Source organism: Hyperoodon ampullatus (assembly GCF_949752795.1).
Source record: "Hyperoodon ampullatus genome assembly, chromosome: 2".
NCBI classification, from domain to species: Eukaryota; Metazoa; Chordata; class Mammalia; order Artiodactyla; family Ziphiidae; genus Hyperoodon; species Hyperoodon ampullatus.
Window position 1 is genome coordinate 65,503,596 of NC_136915.1, and position 17,203 is coordinate 65,520,798.

Consider the following 17,203-nt stretch of genomic DNA (forward strand, 5'->3'; position numbering starts at 1 on the left):
TCACAGCATCCTCTACCTTTCCTTCCTAGAGCTTGGCTAAATACAATTTTGAGTGAACATTTATATATATATATATATTTCTTTTCTTTTCTTTTCTACTACACAACATTCATTACAACAGTAAAGAGCATTTCTGTTTCAACATTACACTCTCGTACTTTGTACCATTCCTTCATTCATTCAAAAAAAGTGTTATAAACTTAATATGTTCTAGACAGTATACTAGGAACTGAGGTAAAACAGTGAATGAAACAGACAATATCTCCCTGTGCTTAAAAAGTTTGCATTTCTAACAGAAAACACAGGTCATGAGCAAGATAACAAATGGAAACTATCAGATAATAATAAGTGCTATGAATAAAATTAAAAGTAAGTAAAAAGTTGTTAAGTAAAAAGTAAAGTAAAAAGTACAAAGATGGTAAGTAAAAAGTTCAAGGACACTAAAATGGAAAAGTCACAGAGGGCTTTCCTGGGAAGATGTTGTTTGAGCTGGTCTCTAATGGGCACTCAATAAATATCTGTGGAAGGAAAGGGAAGGGAAAATAAAGGCAAAATGGGAAGGGAGAAAAAGAGGAAAGAGGAATGTTAAATGGCTTGGTTTGTATATAATGTCCTTTTGGCAACAGCATTCATCCTTGTGGATTCTTATCTCAAGATGAAGGAGGACTGGTGACATTCTTGTCTGGGCCTGGTGATTAAGGGATAAGAATCATGGAGGAAGCAGGGGGTGTGTTCTCTTTCTTGTGATATCAAAGTAAAGTATTTTTCAGATTTAAGTCATGAGAAGATGTAGCAAGTCTGGAATATTTGTTGCCTCTGATTTAATTGTCAGTGAATGGGACCAGTACTGTCAGGAGGAAAATGAGCCATAGGAGTGCAAACATCAGGGGCCATCCTCTGATCTCACTTTTCAGTGTTTCTGGAAAGTGCGTTTTTAACATGATGGGAAAGGGGGATAGCAAAATATTGAGCAAAGTCTCATCAATATCATTGCTGTGAGAGTTTTATTTTTTGAGGCACATGTAAAGAATGGCCCAGACTGCTCTTTTGATAACCTGGGCATGTGGTACATACGAGATCAATAAGAATTTCTTGGCTTCCATAATCGAGATCAAATCTCCATGTTTTCTACTTAATCTCAGACCCACAGTGTGTCAGAGTCACAAAGGTCTTAGTACCGGTGTCATTCACCATTAATCTTCAGATCTAGTTCTTAAAATGATTTTCGTAGCAAGCTTTCTTCTATGTTCTTAAAATAATTTCTCATAGCGATGAACAGCATTCATTGTTTCTAAGATGAAATGGTGGAGACTGAGAGACAACCTTATAGGGAAATAATAAAATTTGTACTTTTTCTTCTTGAATAATTAGGAATCCTCTGTTGTATACATGCCCGTGATGTAGATACTAAATTCTCCATGTAACAGCCCTTTGGATGGACTTGTAGCCTTAAAGAACAAACTAGGTTTTAAAATAAAGAGCTATTCAGAAAGTTTGGGGGTGGGGTGGGGAAAATCACTCCAAATGTAAGGAGTAAAGGAACATAAGAAAAAGACAAATGAAAGGGGAAGCATGGCATTTCGGGAATATAGACAAGACTAGAAGAGTAGGGAGCAGGAAATGAAAGTCACTTCAAGCCAACAGGAGAGTCCCATTTGCCAAAACCCTTGGGGGCACTAATGAATAATACTCTGAAAGTACAAATCATTATTCTAACTGCATTAGGCTAATATCATAGCAACCTCCTATTTGGGTAAAATACTTGGATGTAGATAGTAAATTCTTAGATATGGGAAAACATTTTATTTAATTAGTGGGACTTCGATTATCTCTGGACGTGTTCCATTAGTGTGCCTTGGTTATCTGGATATATTCATTATCAGGATTTTGGCTTACAAGTCCATTTAGTGAGTTCCATCAAGGCATTTTTCTGCTTAACCCCTCATAGCCAAGTATCAGGGAGCTGGGTCCTAGTGGTTTTCAGTTTTCTTTGCATACACTTGTAGTTTGTCAGTGCAATGAGAGCAGAGGAGAATTTCCCATACATGTGTGCCTCAGTCCACAGTTAGCAGGAGGTGGGAAATCGGGCGGAAATGCCTTCCAGAGCCAAGGGGGCCTCTTAGCATTTCCCTGGCAGCCTCATGCTTATCATCAGCTAGAACCCAGGCACTCATTAGGCTCTTGATGAAAAGCATCCTAAAGAAAATGCCAGCAAATTGTGCCACTGCGCTGGCAGGAAATTAAAACTGCTCAGAGCAAGTGGAGCCAAGAGAGCTGTTGAGATGAAAGGTAACATCAAGGGTGTGATCACTGACTCACACAGGCCTTCAGGATTCAAGATGTGGCTTTCTGCTTCACTAGGGAAAGCAGGAGGCCCTCTCAGCTGTCAGTCACAGTCAGTCCAGCAGAGGGGCTGAGACAGGTGAGGAGGTGGGCTCTGTGAATTAACCTTTGTTGTACTTGGGTAAATGCTTGTGGTTTGGGTTGTTTTCTTTCCCCAAAGGAGCCTGTCCTAGGAAAAACAGAAATAAGAAAAAAACCTTGTTTTTGATTTGTTTTTCCTGTCCCAAACACTTAAAGATCAAATTAAGTAAGAGAAAAACTCCAAAAGCACCACAGGTCCTGTTAAAGTAGGAGCAGACAGTGTGGATAGGAGCAGATAAAACCTTAGAACCTAAGAATCTAGCAAGGGGACAGATGAAGGGGTGTTTTAATTCCAGAGGAAATTCTTGGTGGTGGTGCTAATTTATTCTTAGGCTCAAATGGCCATTAGCAATGGGGAAGAAAGAAAAGCTGTACCAACATGCAAACAAAGCACACTGAGATTTGATTTTCATCACAACTAAAGGTAGTAGGCAGAGCAATGGCCCCCAAAGATGCCCAGGTCCTATTCCCTGGAACCTGTGAGTATGCTGCCTTACATGGCAAATAGCAAAGGGAATTAGGATTGCAGATGGAATTAAGGCTGATGACTAGCTGACTTTGAGAGAGAGAATATCCTGGATTTTCCAGGTGGGCCCAAGGTAATAATGGGGGTCCTTAAATATGGAAGCAGAAACAGAAGCCAGAGTGATACGATGTGAGAAGGACTCAGGCCAGCCATTGATGGCTTTGAAGACATAGAAAGGGGGCCGCAAGCCAAGAAATGTTGGTGGCCTCTAGAAGCTGGAAAAGGCAAGGAAACTGATGTTCCTCTAGGAGGAATGCAGCCCTGCCAACACCTTGATTTTAGCACAGTGAGAACCGTGTTGGACTCTGACTTCCAGGACTATAAAATAACAAAGTTGAATTGGTTAGGCCGCTAGATTTGTGGTGATTAACAATGGCAGCAACAAAAATTGAATATATTGGTATTTAGAACATTTATCTGAAGTTCCAAAAACGAGTTTCCAAGTTCATTTACAATTCTTGAGGCAAAATAGTGAAGCAAGAAAACAGTGAAAAGATCCAAAAGGAATATTTATGTGTTAGAACTGTTAGGCATATTACATATATAATCTCACTTAGTCTTTACAACAGCCTTATGAAGATGTATCATCAGTGGTAATCTGTAAACAAGGATATGTTTGAAAAGTAAAGACAAACCATGTCCTTCAATTAATTAAAATCCTCTAGTAGCCCCCCATCTCATCTGCTTTAAAACACAAACTCCTTATCCTAACCTATAAAGCTATAAAGCTCCACATCAATAATATCAAAGTGTGGACTGCTGATCAGCACCACCTGGGACTTTGTTAGAAAAGCAACTCTCAGGTCCCACTAAAGATCTTTTCAATCAGGATCCCTGAGAGTAGGGCTCAGGAATCTGTAGTTCAACATGCACTCTAGGTGATTCTCATACGATAAAATTTGAGAAGCACTACCCCACATGATGTGCACTCACCGACTTCTCCAGCCAAGCCTGGTACCACTCATCCTTGCTTGCAATGCTCCAGCCACACTGGCCATCTTTCATTTTCTGAACATGTCATGCTTTCTCCCATTTGGGGCTCTTTACATTCTCTTTTCCTTCTGACTAGTAGGCTCTTCCTTTAGAAAGTTACCTGTTGGCTTATGTCTTTCATGTTTTGAGGTTTCCCTGATTGTGAGCACATGAGAGTCCAAAGAAAGAGTATTGATGGGACTGGTTCCCCATTATTTCATCATAACCTGTGTCTATGATTTGAGAAAATCATAGATCTGCCAGTCATGAATAGAAAGCTATGGATGATAAGAAAATGGACACTAGCTGTTAACTCTGTAGATTTCAGTTTTGCTACAAGTTTTAACAATCATAGTCACAATTCTTTTTTTTTTTTCCTTGAGGAATCTGGACTTGGAATGTTACATTTGAAAAAGCTTTTAGTGCTGATAAACATCTTAATCATTTCATCTTATGATCCTGCATGCTCTATTAATTTTAATTCTTTTTTGAAGGGAGGATTTAATAAGCATTAGCTAGGTGTATTCAAACCAGTGTTAACTATGAACCCTTCATGGTGGATAAGCACTTATACTTTTTCAGTTTCTAAATTTTGCCCTTTTTACAGTGAGTTCTGTTGTATTTCACAAGTTTCTTGGCAGGGTCTTTAAGGTTGATTTTGTTTTCTTCTTGTATAAATTAGCTACAGTAGATTATTTTCACAGTTAAAGCATAAGATAGTATCAAAGTGTAGTTCTATTGAAAATTGTTTCTACTCAGAGGAGCATTTAGCATTTTTATTTTTATATTTTATTTAGCATTTTCACAATTATAAGTCCCTAGTACAATTAACAAACTCCCCAATTTTGGTGGTGTTATGAAATAGAAATTTATTTCTCAGTCATGTAATAGTCCAGGGTGGGCATTTCTGGTCAGTGGATGGCTTTCTCCCCTCCTGTATGGCCTCAGAGCCCTCTGCATCCAGCCAGCAGATAGGGAGAGAAGACTCACTTATTTCTTAAAGTCCAGGCCTGGAAGTGATTTCACTTTTGCTCATATTTACTTGATGGGAATTTGTCACAAGGCCACAATTGGCTGCAAGGGGGATATGGAGTTGTTGTCCCTGGGTGGGCAGCCATTCCCAGTGACAAAATCACTCTGTGAATGGGAACTACAAATATTGGTAGGCAGCCAGCTGTCTCCTGCCACAAAAACCTATGCAGATTAACTTAATGCCCTGTTATACTGCAGTTGCCAGCCAAATGTAATGCTCAATCACAGCAAATACATCTGTCCTTCCTGGTTACCAACTATGCTTTCACTCTTTTAATCGTGCTCTTATTATATACTCCCATAGCACTTGATATGTACTCATTTAGAAATTCTTATCATTTTTATTATTTGTTCAATTACACTAAACTTCCTAAGGGTAGGACCATAGTTGCCTTGTTCATTGCATCCCCCCATACCTAACATAGTGCCTAAAATAGCACATTACATATATCAGTCTTTTTTTTTGTTAATTGAAGTGTACTTGACTTACAATATTATATTAGTTTCAGGTGTACAACTTAGTGATTCAATACTGTTATACATTACAAAATGATAGTAGAGTTTGAATGAATGAATGAGAGCACTAAATTCCTATTGCAGTGTATTACCTCTTAAGATTAATCTTGTTTCAAGCTACCTTGGTTATTTTTCAATTAGGTGGTGAGCTGAATAAATCAAACAAGAATTAAGACCCTTTGTCCTTCTTTGTCTTTTCATAAAGGACATGATGCAATTGTCACACTCCTGAAACATTATAAGAGACCTCAGGATGAATTGCCCTGTAATGAATATTCTCAGCCTGGAGGAGGTACCCCCTTTCTTATTAAATTTTCATTGTTAGTGCAATATTGTACCTAAAGGTAAACCTGTGTTTCTATTACCAACATTCTGGGGTTAGAGATGAAGGCATGTCAGATCAGCTTTATTTTAAGAAGATTTACATCTGGGTGAGGCTGAAAATAAAGAAGCCCCCACTTAGGCTACTTTCTAACTCACCAATCTGCAGTTCCTCCAAGTTTTACATTCCCTGGACTGGATGTTTATGAGGCTGGTGCATGACTGGGAAGGCCTGGGTAAGCTGAGAGCAGTCATTTTCCATTTCAATGATCTATTAAGACAGGACAGAGAATAATCATATGCAGACACAAATTAAATCCACTGGAGTCTGCTAGACCTTGGATTTTTATTTTTAATCATTTTATGTACCCTGTAAATAAACACTTGCTGTACAGTTTCAGTATCTAGAGAAAAGCCTAGACTTAAGTTAGAGTCTCACTTGGTGTTCTTAGCAAATTTCTTTTGTCATGTTCTACTTTTTATAGTGTTTAGCTTTTATGGAAAAAAAATATTTGCTACCTTTAACTCTATAATTTGATTTCTAGATGGCTCCTATGTGTCTGTTCCATCCCCTTTGGGGAAGATTAAAAGCATGACAAAAGGTATTTTAATATGGGACAGTTGTTATATTTTATTACTAACAGTAACTATTGCCTCAAATATGATAACTTTCTATTTTCTTTTATATATTACAAATGACTATTTTGCAAGCATAAACAATATTATTAACAGACCGTTCTTTCCATAATTAACCTCATCTGCTATGTTATTTTGCATATGTCCTCCTAGTTCATAAAGGTATAATGGTGAAAATTCCATATGAATATTAAAAGAAGATCAAATTCACATAGACATTTGTATTTTTAATGAAATATAAATTATAAATATTAATATCTTTAAGGAGAACTGGGAAAAGGTTTGTCATAGGGAAAAAAATTGAAAAATAAATTATTTTTCAAAAGATCCCAAATAAGTAATACTTTGGGAACTCTTTTGAATGTATGCTATACACAGAAATTAATACCATTGAATCAGGAAAGTAAAAAATATTCAACTGTAAATTTATATTTATTTAGAATTTGAAGTTTTTAAAAATTATTTTTGGTTTTGAATGTTTCTTCTGAATAATTCATATGCTTATTTCCTAATTGGAATCTCTTGAAGGTTTAGTTTATGGATATTTGACTAAGCTTTTTGTGACAGGTTGCAGGGATTGACCAGATAAGACTCTTTATATCATGATGTGATATAGACTGTACTCCAGAGTTGCCACATCATACAGACAAGCTAGTGGCTGACCAAATCAGGAATAAACCCTTAGCTCTGATAACAAAGTTCCGATAACAGAGACAGAGAACTAACGGGCTTTTAATGTAGGGGAATAGGGATCATTTGTGATAAGGTTTTAGTATCTCCAAGTACTCAATTACAGTTGGAAAATTAAATGTTACTAGGGTATGATGTTTTTGGTTAAGTATACATGTGCATGTATGTGTAAGCATCCAAATGTGTGCTTTTTATCTTAAAAAATAAAATAATAATTCCTGTTTGCAGAGAAGGCAGATGTTCTCCTTCTAAGGGCTGGATTGCCTTCACATTTCCATCTTCAGCTCTCAGAAATTGAGTTCCATGAGATTATCGGCTCAGGTAACCTAAGAAAATACTAGTCTGTTTTAGTTTAATGAGTTTAGTTTAATGATTTCAGTTTAATAATATGTGTTTACTTGTTTCTCTTAAACAATTTTAGGTTCTTTTGGGAAAGTGTATAAAGGACGATGCAGAAATAAAATAGTGGCTATAAAGCGGTAAGCAAGCTAATGAGAAACTTTAGCATCCAAGTAGAGCAGTAAACTTTGAGAAGCATATGCATGGGTAGCCCCTTGTTTTGATTCATGTGTTGACTGAAAACTTCCTGTTGCTGTCATTTCCAGTTATCGAGCCAACACCTACTGCTCCAAGTCAGATGTGGATATGTTTTGCCGAGAGGTGTCCATTCTCTGCCGGCTCAATCATCCCTGTGTCATTCAGTTTGTGGGTGCTTGCTTGAATGATCCCAGCCAGTTTGCCATCGTCACTCAGTACATATCAGGGGGTTCTCTATTCTCCCTCCTTCATGAACAGAAGAGGTATGGTCTCTGACTTATCTTTTTACATGTCATTGGAATTACAGTTGCAACACCTCATACGCTTTCTGCTTAGGTGAGCTTTTACCTTCTGATATCTCTGAGCGCTAGGAAATGTGACATTTTAAAGATGGCAATAATTTATGCCCAATAATTGTGTTTTAATGACTAGAAAGATTTCTGTACTTTCTTAACAGGAATTCAGTTTAAGATAACAAATTCAAGGAATTTAAATTAGTAACTGAAGCTTATAATAATTAGGCTAAATTTGACCTACCAGTAAAGCAGATATGTCTAAGATCAGAAGAAAATAATGACCAGGGGTCACAGTATTTATTTTTTTAAGTTTTAAGAAAGAATAGTCTTGCACAAGTCTAATTTGAATTTACTTCCTAGATCTATGCATATGATAATTAGAATGTGGTTTTTACTCAGTGATTAGATTCCATTTTTATGTTATTACAAAGAAATTAAATATAAAATTACAAAGATTATAAAATCAAGTTGACTGTTTAAATAAGAGGGGCTGGTATCTGAATTGATCTATAATTAAGCATTATCAGATGTAGAAAAGTTATTTTTCCAAATTTGTTGAATTTTTAGCTTAATGTTCAATCAAGCAAAAAAGGCTGAAATTATACAGAATAACAAATCACACACACTACTGATTTCTTTTAGAAAGGTATGGTATTGGCTTTGACCATTTCATCCTCATTAAATCTATTTTTAAATTCTAGGATTCTTGACTTGCAGTCTAAATTAATTATTGCAGTAGATGTTGCCAAAGGTATGGAGTACCTTCACAACTTGACACAGCCAATTATACACCGTGACTTAAACAGGTATTTTTTCCCTCTAAATAATGAACTTGGAATTGTGTAACTTACTAGGAGTCTAAGACAGATTTCAGTGAAGATACATTTTAGATTTATTGCAGAACACGGTTTTCTACTCTGTGGGTAAGGGGACAGGCTACCATAAGCCTAGGGGATGGAAAGGTTTGTCATTGTCTTTTACAGAAATAGAAAGCTGTATAAACGGCCTCTCAGGGACCTTTAAAATCTGTGAAAAATATGCAGAAAGACTATGACATCTGTAAGATTCACCAGCTGGCTAGTTCTCAGGCCAGTAAAGTCAGATCAAGGATTGCGATCAATGACCATTATAGAATGTCATGTCTCATACAAAGTCAGGTATTATAGTAGGACCTGTTATAAAATTATCTGAAATGCTACTTTTGTGCTAACATTTTGTTATTTTCCTTATAATTATAAACTCAGCCAAAACACAGCAGCTCATTTACCTGGTTATCATGTGAAGATGTTTTCATGTGGAATGGAGACTTGAAACAAATACAGAACTAGAATGTTTTGGTGGTGGAACCCCAAGGTTTTCTTTTTTTTTTTAAATAGTGAACACTTTCTCTAAGTGAAGTCTTAGAGAAAGGCTGATACACAAAAGGAGCAGCTTTAGTTGAAGGCAGAGTATACAGTGGAAAATTCTGTTCATTTACCATTTCCCACTGCCAAAGAGGGAGATCCTTGGGCCATCTCTCTGGAATCTCAAAGGTGCTAAGGAGAATATCTGGAAAACCACCAATCTGATAAACCACTGGTTTATGAAATAAGCTGGATTATTCAAAATCAATAACTTTCATTTCATGGTTGCCAGTAAGGTTCAAGTAGATCCCATATATGATCCTTTATACAAAGCCCACAGTTCTAAAACTGCTAAGTATTCATTAATTTCTCCAGTCATTTGTTCAGTAACTATTTGGGTAGCTGCTATGTTCAAAGCCTTTATACTTGGCACAGTAGAGCCAAGTGAAACTTCCATAGACTCCATTCTCAAGGAGCTTTGCTACTCTAGTAGAGGAGAAAAGTACCTAAATATGCTCTAAGTGTAAAAATAACAAGTTCTCTTAAGGAAATAGTGAAATATTTTCTATAAAATTTCAGAAAGAAGAATATTAATTACTTCTGAGAAATTTAGAACAACTTTATGGAATAGGTGAACTTTGGGCTTGGCCATAAAAGATGGTTAGAATTTGGAAGAATATCCTAAGCTTAAGGAAGACATAAAAAAAAAAAAGAGAGAGATTAGAAAGTTAAAGGCATGTATAGGAGCACTGAATAGTTTCCTTCAGTAGATGAAATGTATAAATGTAGGTAGTGTATTTAATGTGTAAAGAGGACTCTTGGGAAAGAAAAATAAACTGAAACAAGAGCACAGAAATTAGTGAATGCTAGAGTAAGGTAGTTTAGACCTTGTTCTGTAAGCAAGAAGGAGGCACTGAGGATGTTAGAGCAAGAAGTCACAAATTTGGGACTGTAGTATGGAAAGATTAATTCAGCATCTTTATTATAGATCAACTTGAAGGGAAATGAGTGAAGCAGTTGTTGCAATGACCTAGATAAGTAATGAAAAGCAGAAGTTCACTAATGGCAGAGGAAATGAAAGGAAGAGACAGATAGGAGAGATAAAATAAATTAGATATGAAGAGTGGTTGAATCTTAGATATTGGAAGTAAACATATAGGACTCAATCTATTTATAATTATTTACTAGTTTTCAAATAAAATTTATTTCTTCCCTGTTATTTTCTTTACCTCTCTTTTAAAAATATTTATGTTAATAAACATATTTTTTCTTTGGGTTTCAGTAACAATGTTCAGGAAACACATTTAGGTGATAAATTAGCATAATTCAAACTGGTGATTTGTGAGTTTTAAGAATATTGTTTCGTTATCCCAACTATCTTTGCATGTGTCATTGAAACAAATGTGCTCACTGAAAGTTTTCTCTTGCTGCAACGCTTCACTTGTGGGGCAACTGAAAGTGTGTTCTCTTGCCCTGTGAATAAGTGTAAGTTGTTGCCACCAGGTTATAAAGCAGGACCAAAAATATAAATGTTGTTGATTAAAAGTGAAAATAGAACATGTATTATGTAACAGATATAAGTTTATATTTACCAGTTTTTCTGTCTCTAATCTAACCTAAATACTTAAATTGTGCCAAAAAGTCTTCAAGTCTTATGAAACACTATTTCATGGGTGCCTTCAATATAATAGAGTACCAAATTCTTGTATTTATTATTTGTGGACTATTTTCTACTACTCTTTAATCTGGTAGCAATAAAACATTAAGTTTTTCAGTTTAATGCAAATGTAGCATGTGTACTGCCCAAAAGAGTCTAAGTCCTTCTCCTCAGGGTTTATTACTACAATGTGGTTAGAGACATAAAACATATGCCCAGGAAGCAAATTAATTGCCATTTAAGGTGGAAAATGATTAAGGACCAAAATGATTAATCAGCAATTTTCAAAAGATTTTGAGTAAATTAAAGATCAAAGTAGAATGGAAAGCTTCCTGGAGGATGTAGAGCTAAAACTAGACTTTGAAGGATAGGTATGTATCTTTCCTCAGTCTTTTCATAGCATACTAATCCTTGTATTTGCACAATGCTTACAAAGTCCTTCTCATTGAAAGAGGTAGAGGGAAAGATGTACGTAATAGAGTGAGGAACTCAGGCATTACATTTGTATTGAAATGACTTGTTTCCATGTTTCTCTCCCCAACTTTTCTGGGCAGGTCAGGGCCTCAGGAAGAGCAATCCTGTGCTCTTCATCTCAGATTTCCAAAACTAAACATAGTGTCTTACACAGAGGTGTTCAGTCAATGCATTTTTAACTGAACCAAATTCTTGAGACATTTCGATGAATGTCATTTCAGAAAACAATGGCCTAGTTGGTACAAGTATGACCTCTTGTAGATAGAGTCTGACTAATTTGCCCAATACCTTTTACAGTTCTAAAAGAAAGAAGTTGTTTGAGCTTACAGATCAGCCCACAGAGAGGGGACACTTCTATCTTTGCTTTTGTGGTTGTTAATTTATTTGAGTGAAAGGAAAACACTTTGCCTTTTCCCTTATAAGTTTCTTACCATATAAATCAAGGAATGCTTTAGGAAGTGGTTCTTTCCGATGATGATGATGAGAATTTATTCAGTGTTTACAATGTGAAAAACCTCTTCTAAGCCCTTGTTATGTATGCTTTCATTTAATTTCACAGCAATCCTATAATACAGTTATTATTATGTCCATTTTACTGTAAGTAAACTGACTAAAGATATTAAGCCCACAGCCACATGCTTATAGCTATATTATGCTGATGCAACCACAACAGCAAAACCAAGTCAGTACAGAGAGATAGGAGGAGGCTGGATGATATTGGATGAGCATCGGCCACATTAATCAACCTTGCTCTTTGTACTTCAGTCCTATAGGCGCAATTCCTGTGACCCAAACCATTTCTCATACCATCTCCTTGTACTTCTGTGTTTCTGCTTTATTTCTTCTTCTACACCCCATGTTCTACTAGTATGGAACAGAAGTTGCATATGAGGCATACGGATATGTCTTCTTTGGCCCATAATGTTTAAATATTTTTAAATGTGTAGCTGTAGGCAGGAAGGTACTTTTCAATTTGTCATAGACCCCACCACCTACCAACTTACCAGTTTATACCTGGTCCAATTTATATGCTCATTTTGTGGCATTGGAGCTTACAAAACATGGTTTACAGCTAAACATTTTAATGTTTTTTACTTAATACTAGCAGCTATCTTTGTTTTCTTGGTAAAGTCCATTTTCCAAATTTTTTGATGTTGAAACCAAACATCACTGCAAACATCAAATAAATGGTCTTTTCTGTATTTAAGTAAATTATATAACAACACTGTAATCAATGAAACAGTGATGTTTCCAACAGAGTGGCCATGGCACTCCCAAGAGAGATATATATGAAAGCATCCTGTAAAGTGTGAAGCACTATAGAAATGACAGTTGTTATTGTGATTAATCCCTCACTTGTTCCTTTATAGGTCAAGAATGTAGATGGAAAAACACTCCACAATATTCTCATCCATACAGATATTTATTTTTATATAACACAGCTAATTAATTGGGGGTCTAGGTCTAGATCTAAGGGCTGTTTTTGAGTGTCAGCTTATTCGAGTGACTATAAAGGAAAATAATTAGTGATAACTTAAAAACAGCCAACTTGCTGATGACAAATGACAGATAATTTTAAATGACAATGCTAGTAAAGGCTAAAAGAATTTTAATTTTGAAGGTGGATTTAACTAAGTTAGTGAAGATTTCAGAAGGTACTAAAGAAAAAATTGATTAAAAATTTTAATAATTCTTTTAAGTTGATGTATGTGTTTGCCTTTCAGTTGAATACAAAATATAAAAATCCTGCATTTTTTTTAAAAAACAGCAATCAAGTACAAATCAACAAATTATTAATTGTTTTTCTGTTACCTATTAGGTACAATTGTATTCCTTGGTTCACATAGATTATAGAGTTCGCTCTCAGCAATTCCTTTCGCTTGTGACTTTTTAATAAGTGATTATACAGAAGGAATTTAGCATTCACTGGAAAATACCATCTTGCAAAGAATTCTGAATACTTGAATGCAGGCCAATTAATTGATTACATTGCAATATTTATAGTAAGTCTTAAAAGAGAACCCTTGAAACTCATGAAATTCTTCACAACTCTACTTTTGTAAATCTCTAGTATAAAAACAGTCACAAGTGGCATTTTTAATTTTGTCAATTTTTTTCACTCATTTCCACTTTAAAATTAAATGAATTAATTAATTAATATAAAATATTTGAATGGTTGATATGAGCCAGTCTGTGCTATGCTTGGAGGAACAGCTGAGGATGACAGACCGTAGCCCCTTTCCAGCAGAGCTTAGAGCCTAAGTATTATTCCCCAGTCATAAGAATCACCTGGGGGCCCTCATTTAAAAAAAAAATCAAAAAACTCCTTCCTAAAAGGCACAGATTGAGAATGTCCTAAATTGTACCTGAGACTCTATATTTTTAAACAAGATTACCAGCTAATTCTTATAATCAAGCAAGGAGAGAAAACATTGTTCTAGTTGGAGTGGTTCTCACATTTGGCTACACATTAGAATCTCTAGGAAAACTTTAAGAAAACCCTGATGCTACTTAAATCAGAATCTCAGAGTTGGGGCCCAGGTGTCATATTTTTAGAGAGCAATACAGGTGATTCCAATATACAGGCAGCACTGAGAACTACCTTCTAGTCTAATACCAATTACTCCTCTTAACGATTTGCTATACAATCTCATCCTTCTCTTCTTCCAGGGTGGAGTGGGAATATTGGGAAATCAAGTCACAATGTAATTCCAAATGTTTTGTAAGTCATTGCCCTAAATACAATATAATCATTCATTCATTCATTCAATAACTAATGCAAAAGACAGATCCACATGCTCATGATACCTATGGCACAGAGTAGGTTCCAAGATCCAGCAGTTTCCATGGGAGTTGTGCTATGTATACTAAAGCATTCTTGAGCACCTAATTTATAATTCATACTTAATATTAGAAAAGTTCCCAGGAGTGTAGAATCTTCATAAGCAGCCAAACAGAAGTAAAAGTTTCAATATTAGACAACTGAAGTGCACACAGTTCATACGAGTATTCAAGGCTATAAAACCCTGGAAGAATATAGACTTATGTATAGTAAATCACTACACACATATATAGAGAAAGACTCACATAAATATATATGAATATTATACATCAATGCACATATAAGCATGCACATTTTCATGTTTTTGTAATGCTTCCATTCTTTCTCATCTGCAGTTCTGAAGAAATTAAGCCCTATGGAAAATGATTTGAGAGATATTTTTCTTAATTTTCCCAAGGATGAGACCTAGCTGTTACCATTTGGGATTCATAGAGAAGTTAATTCATTACATACAAGGGATGTCTTGGGGCTTAGGGCCTGAGGGCTTAAGGGGTGCCTAATTATGAGATGTCTATATCCAAAATTATAAGGTGACTTCAGATTTTCAAAATTAAAAAAAAATTTAAGTAATCAGTTTCAATCTGTGTCAATTTCATTACTACTATGAGTAATGAGGGGAAAAAACCTAAGCTATACAGCTTTCCAAGATGAAATTTGGATTTGTTTAGCTAAGGTATCTGCTGCAATAACAGACCTCAAAATGTATAATGGTTCAAAAATAATAGAAGTTTGTGTCTTGATTGTGTGAATTAACAGGTTGTTGTGGTGGTCCCTTACCCATGAAGTTATTCAAGACCCATTTTCAGCATGTTGCATCTAGGGTCTCCTTGGGGATCATCTCTATTCAAGTGAGCATAGATGGGACAAGAATATGTGAGACGTGCATGAAATGCTTTGTGGGCCAGGCATTAGAGTGCCATATGTCACTTTCAGTCACATCTCATTGGCTAGAGCTCAAATAGCCATGCCTGACTGCAAGGATTACTGGGAAATGTAGTCCAGCTGTGTGCCCAGAAGAGGAAATGAGTTTTGGTAGGCAGCCAGCAGTCTGGGTTACATTCACCTTATTTGCACTAGTGACAACAGGTACTAGGGTTTGGGTAGAAGGGTGATCTAGATTTGCCTGAATTACTTGCACAAACATAATGTCAACTGCATAATAAATATTTTTAGTTTATAAGCACATTTTCACAATGTATAAACTAATACCACTAATTGGGAGATGTGGTGAAAACTACTCAGTAAAGCATATTATATATAAATTAATTTTGAAATAATTCTCATTCACTTTTTTTGTTACATTAAAAACATGAGAATACCTTTGGGAATGTGGGGACATGTGTCCCTGAACCTAAACATGGTTCAAGAGTAAAAAACATGTACTGTAATCAGATATAATAGTATGAAATAGGTTATATAAATTCAAAAACATCTCACAGCTCCATTTGCTCTAGGTCAATGAAAACACATATTTTTCTTTAAAAGTGAAAATTAAAACACAGACTCTGATCACTCTGCTCATAGAACCTTATTATACCATATCCATCTGAAAAGGTTCCTCAGACATTTAGTTCTACAAATTAATCCTAGTTGCAAGGCTTCCCTGGTGGCGCAGTGGTTAAGAATCTGCCTGCCAATGCAGGGGACACGTTCGATCCCTGGTCCGGGAAGATCCCACATGCCGCGGAGCAACTAAGCCCGTGCGCCACAACTACTGAGCCCGTATGCCACAACTACTGAAGGCTGCGTGCCTAGAGCCCGTGCTCCACAACAAGAGAAACCCACGTACTGCAAGGAAGAGTAGTCCCCGCTTGCCGCAACTAGAGAAAGCCTGTGCACGGCAACGAAGACCCAACACAGTCAAAAATAAAATTAATTAATTAAAAAAAATCCTATTTGCAAGCTTCACTCAGGTGTTGATATTCAGTCACATTTTCCATTCCCATTTCTGACATGATTAAAGTCAGTCTGTCTGTCTGTCCTCGGCTCCCTGAACCTCCAGATGAATCAGACAGTTCCCTCTGACTCTCAAGTTCCTACCTATTATTTAAATAGAAATTCACTGTCCAGCTCATCCTCCTCTTCTCTGATAGTAGATCCAACCCTGCCCTCTAACCTGATTCCCACAGTTCCCAGAGGGCCAGATGTGTCCCAAACATTCTCAGCACATTTCAATTTGGTTCCTCATCCTGAGCCAAAACAGCCAAATAGTCCCCCCTCCTTACTCTATCCTATAACGTCCCTTAGTCCTGAGTTGTGCTTTCTTTATACTCCTGTGGAAATAGCTAAATTTTCCTCCCAGGCCCAGTTAAAATGTTCTTCGTCTCTCAGCTGCCTCCATTGGGATGTCTGGTTTAATTTTGGCTGCAACCACCAATTCTAAAAATAGTGCTCGTACTTAACACCTCATTAAGTAAATTCCCTTAGACACATACTCTCTTTAAATTAAAACAGGTATATTGAAATCAGAGGAAAGCTCCTTCATTCTGCCCACACTATCATAATGACCGAGCCAAACCTGCCATCTTTCGCTGAAACTTCCATCAGAATCTTTGCCTCAATCCTCCCAGTTAGACACATCCCTGAATCTCACATCTTAGAGTTGGATTCTAAGCCACCCTATGCCATTTGACACCATACACAAGATTATGTGTGTGTACAAAATAAATGTATCTGTGTGTAAAGAGAGCATAGAAAGTCAGAGTTTGGCCAAAACCAGGAATTCTGTGATACCAAAATTCACTTTTGATTTGACATAAAAATGCTACTAGTCTGCACTGGAACCTGGCCTTAGACTTTCTTACATCCATGTTTTTTGTGGTGAAGTGGTTCAGTCTGCTGCCTCTTTCTTCAGTACAACATGGCCATACCCTGGGAATTCCCAAAGCCAGAGACAGGAGTGCTTTCCCTGTGGCAGGGTTACCTTCTGTTACCCCA

At 36.4% G+C, this 17,203-nt stretch overlaps 1 protein-coding gene across 1 annotated transcript in view; it reads left to right on the forward strand.

The window, feature by feature from the left end:
- LOC307070161 (serine/threonine-protein kinase TNNI3K) overlaps positions 1–17,203 on the forward strand; it is a gene marked incomplete at both ends in the record, with an annotated part of 286,301 nt that overhangs the window by 99,443 nt on the left and 169,655 nt on the right. The window contains 6 exons of the mRNA XM_079728397.1: positions 5,676–5,762; positions 6,337–6,393; positions 7,346–7,438; positions 7,539–7,596; positions 7,723–7,917; positions 8,652–8,756. Coding sequence (XP_079584523.1) covers positions 5,676–5,762; positions 6,337–6,393; positions 7,346–7,438; positions 7,539–7,596; positions 7,723–7,917; positions 8,652–8,756 — 595 coding nt within the window. The remainder of the gene's footprint in view (positions 1–5,675; positions 5,763–6,336; positions 6,394–7,345; positions 7,439–7,538; positions 7,597–7,722; positions 7,918–8,651; positions 8,757–17,203) is intronic.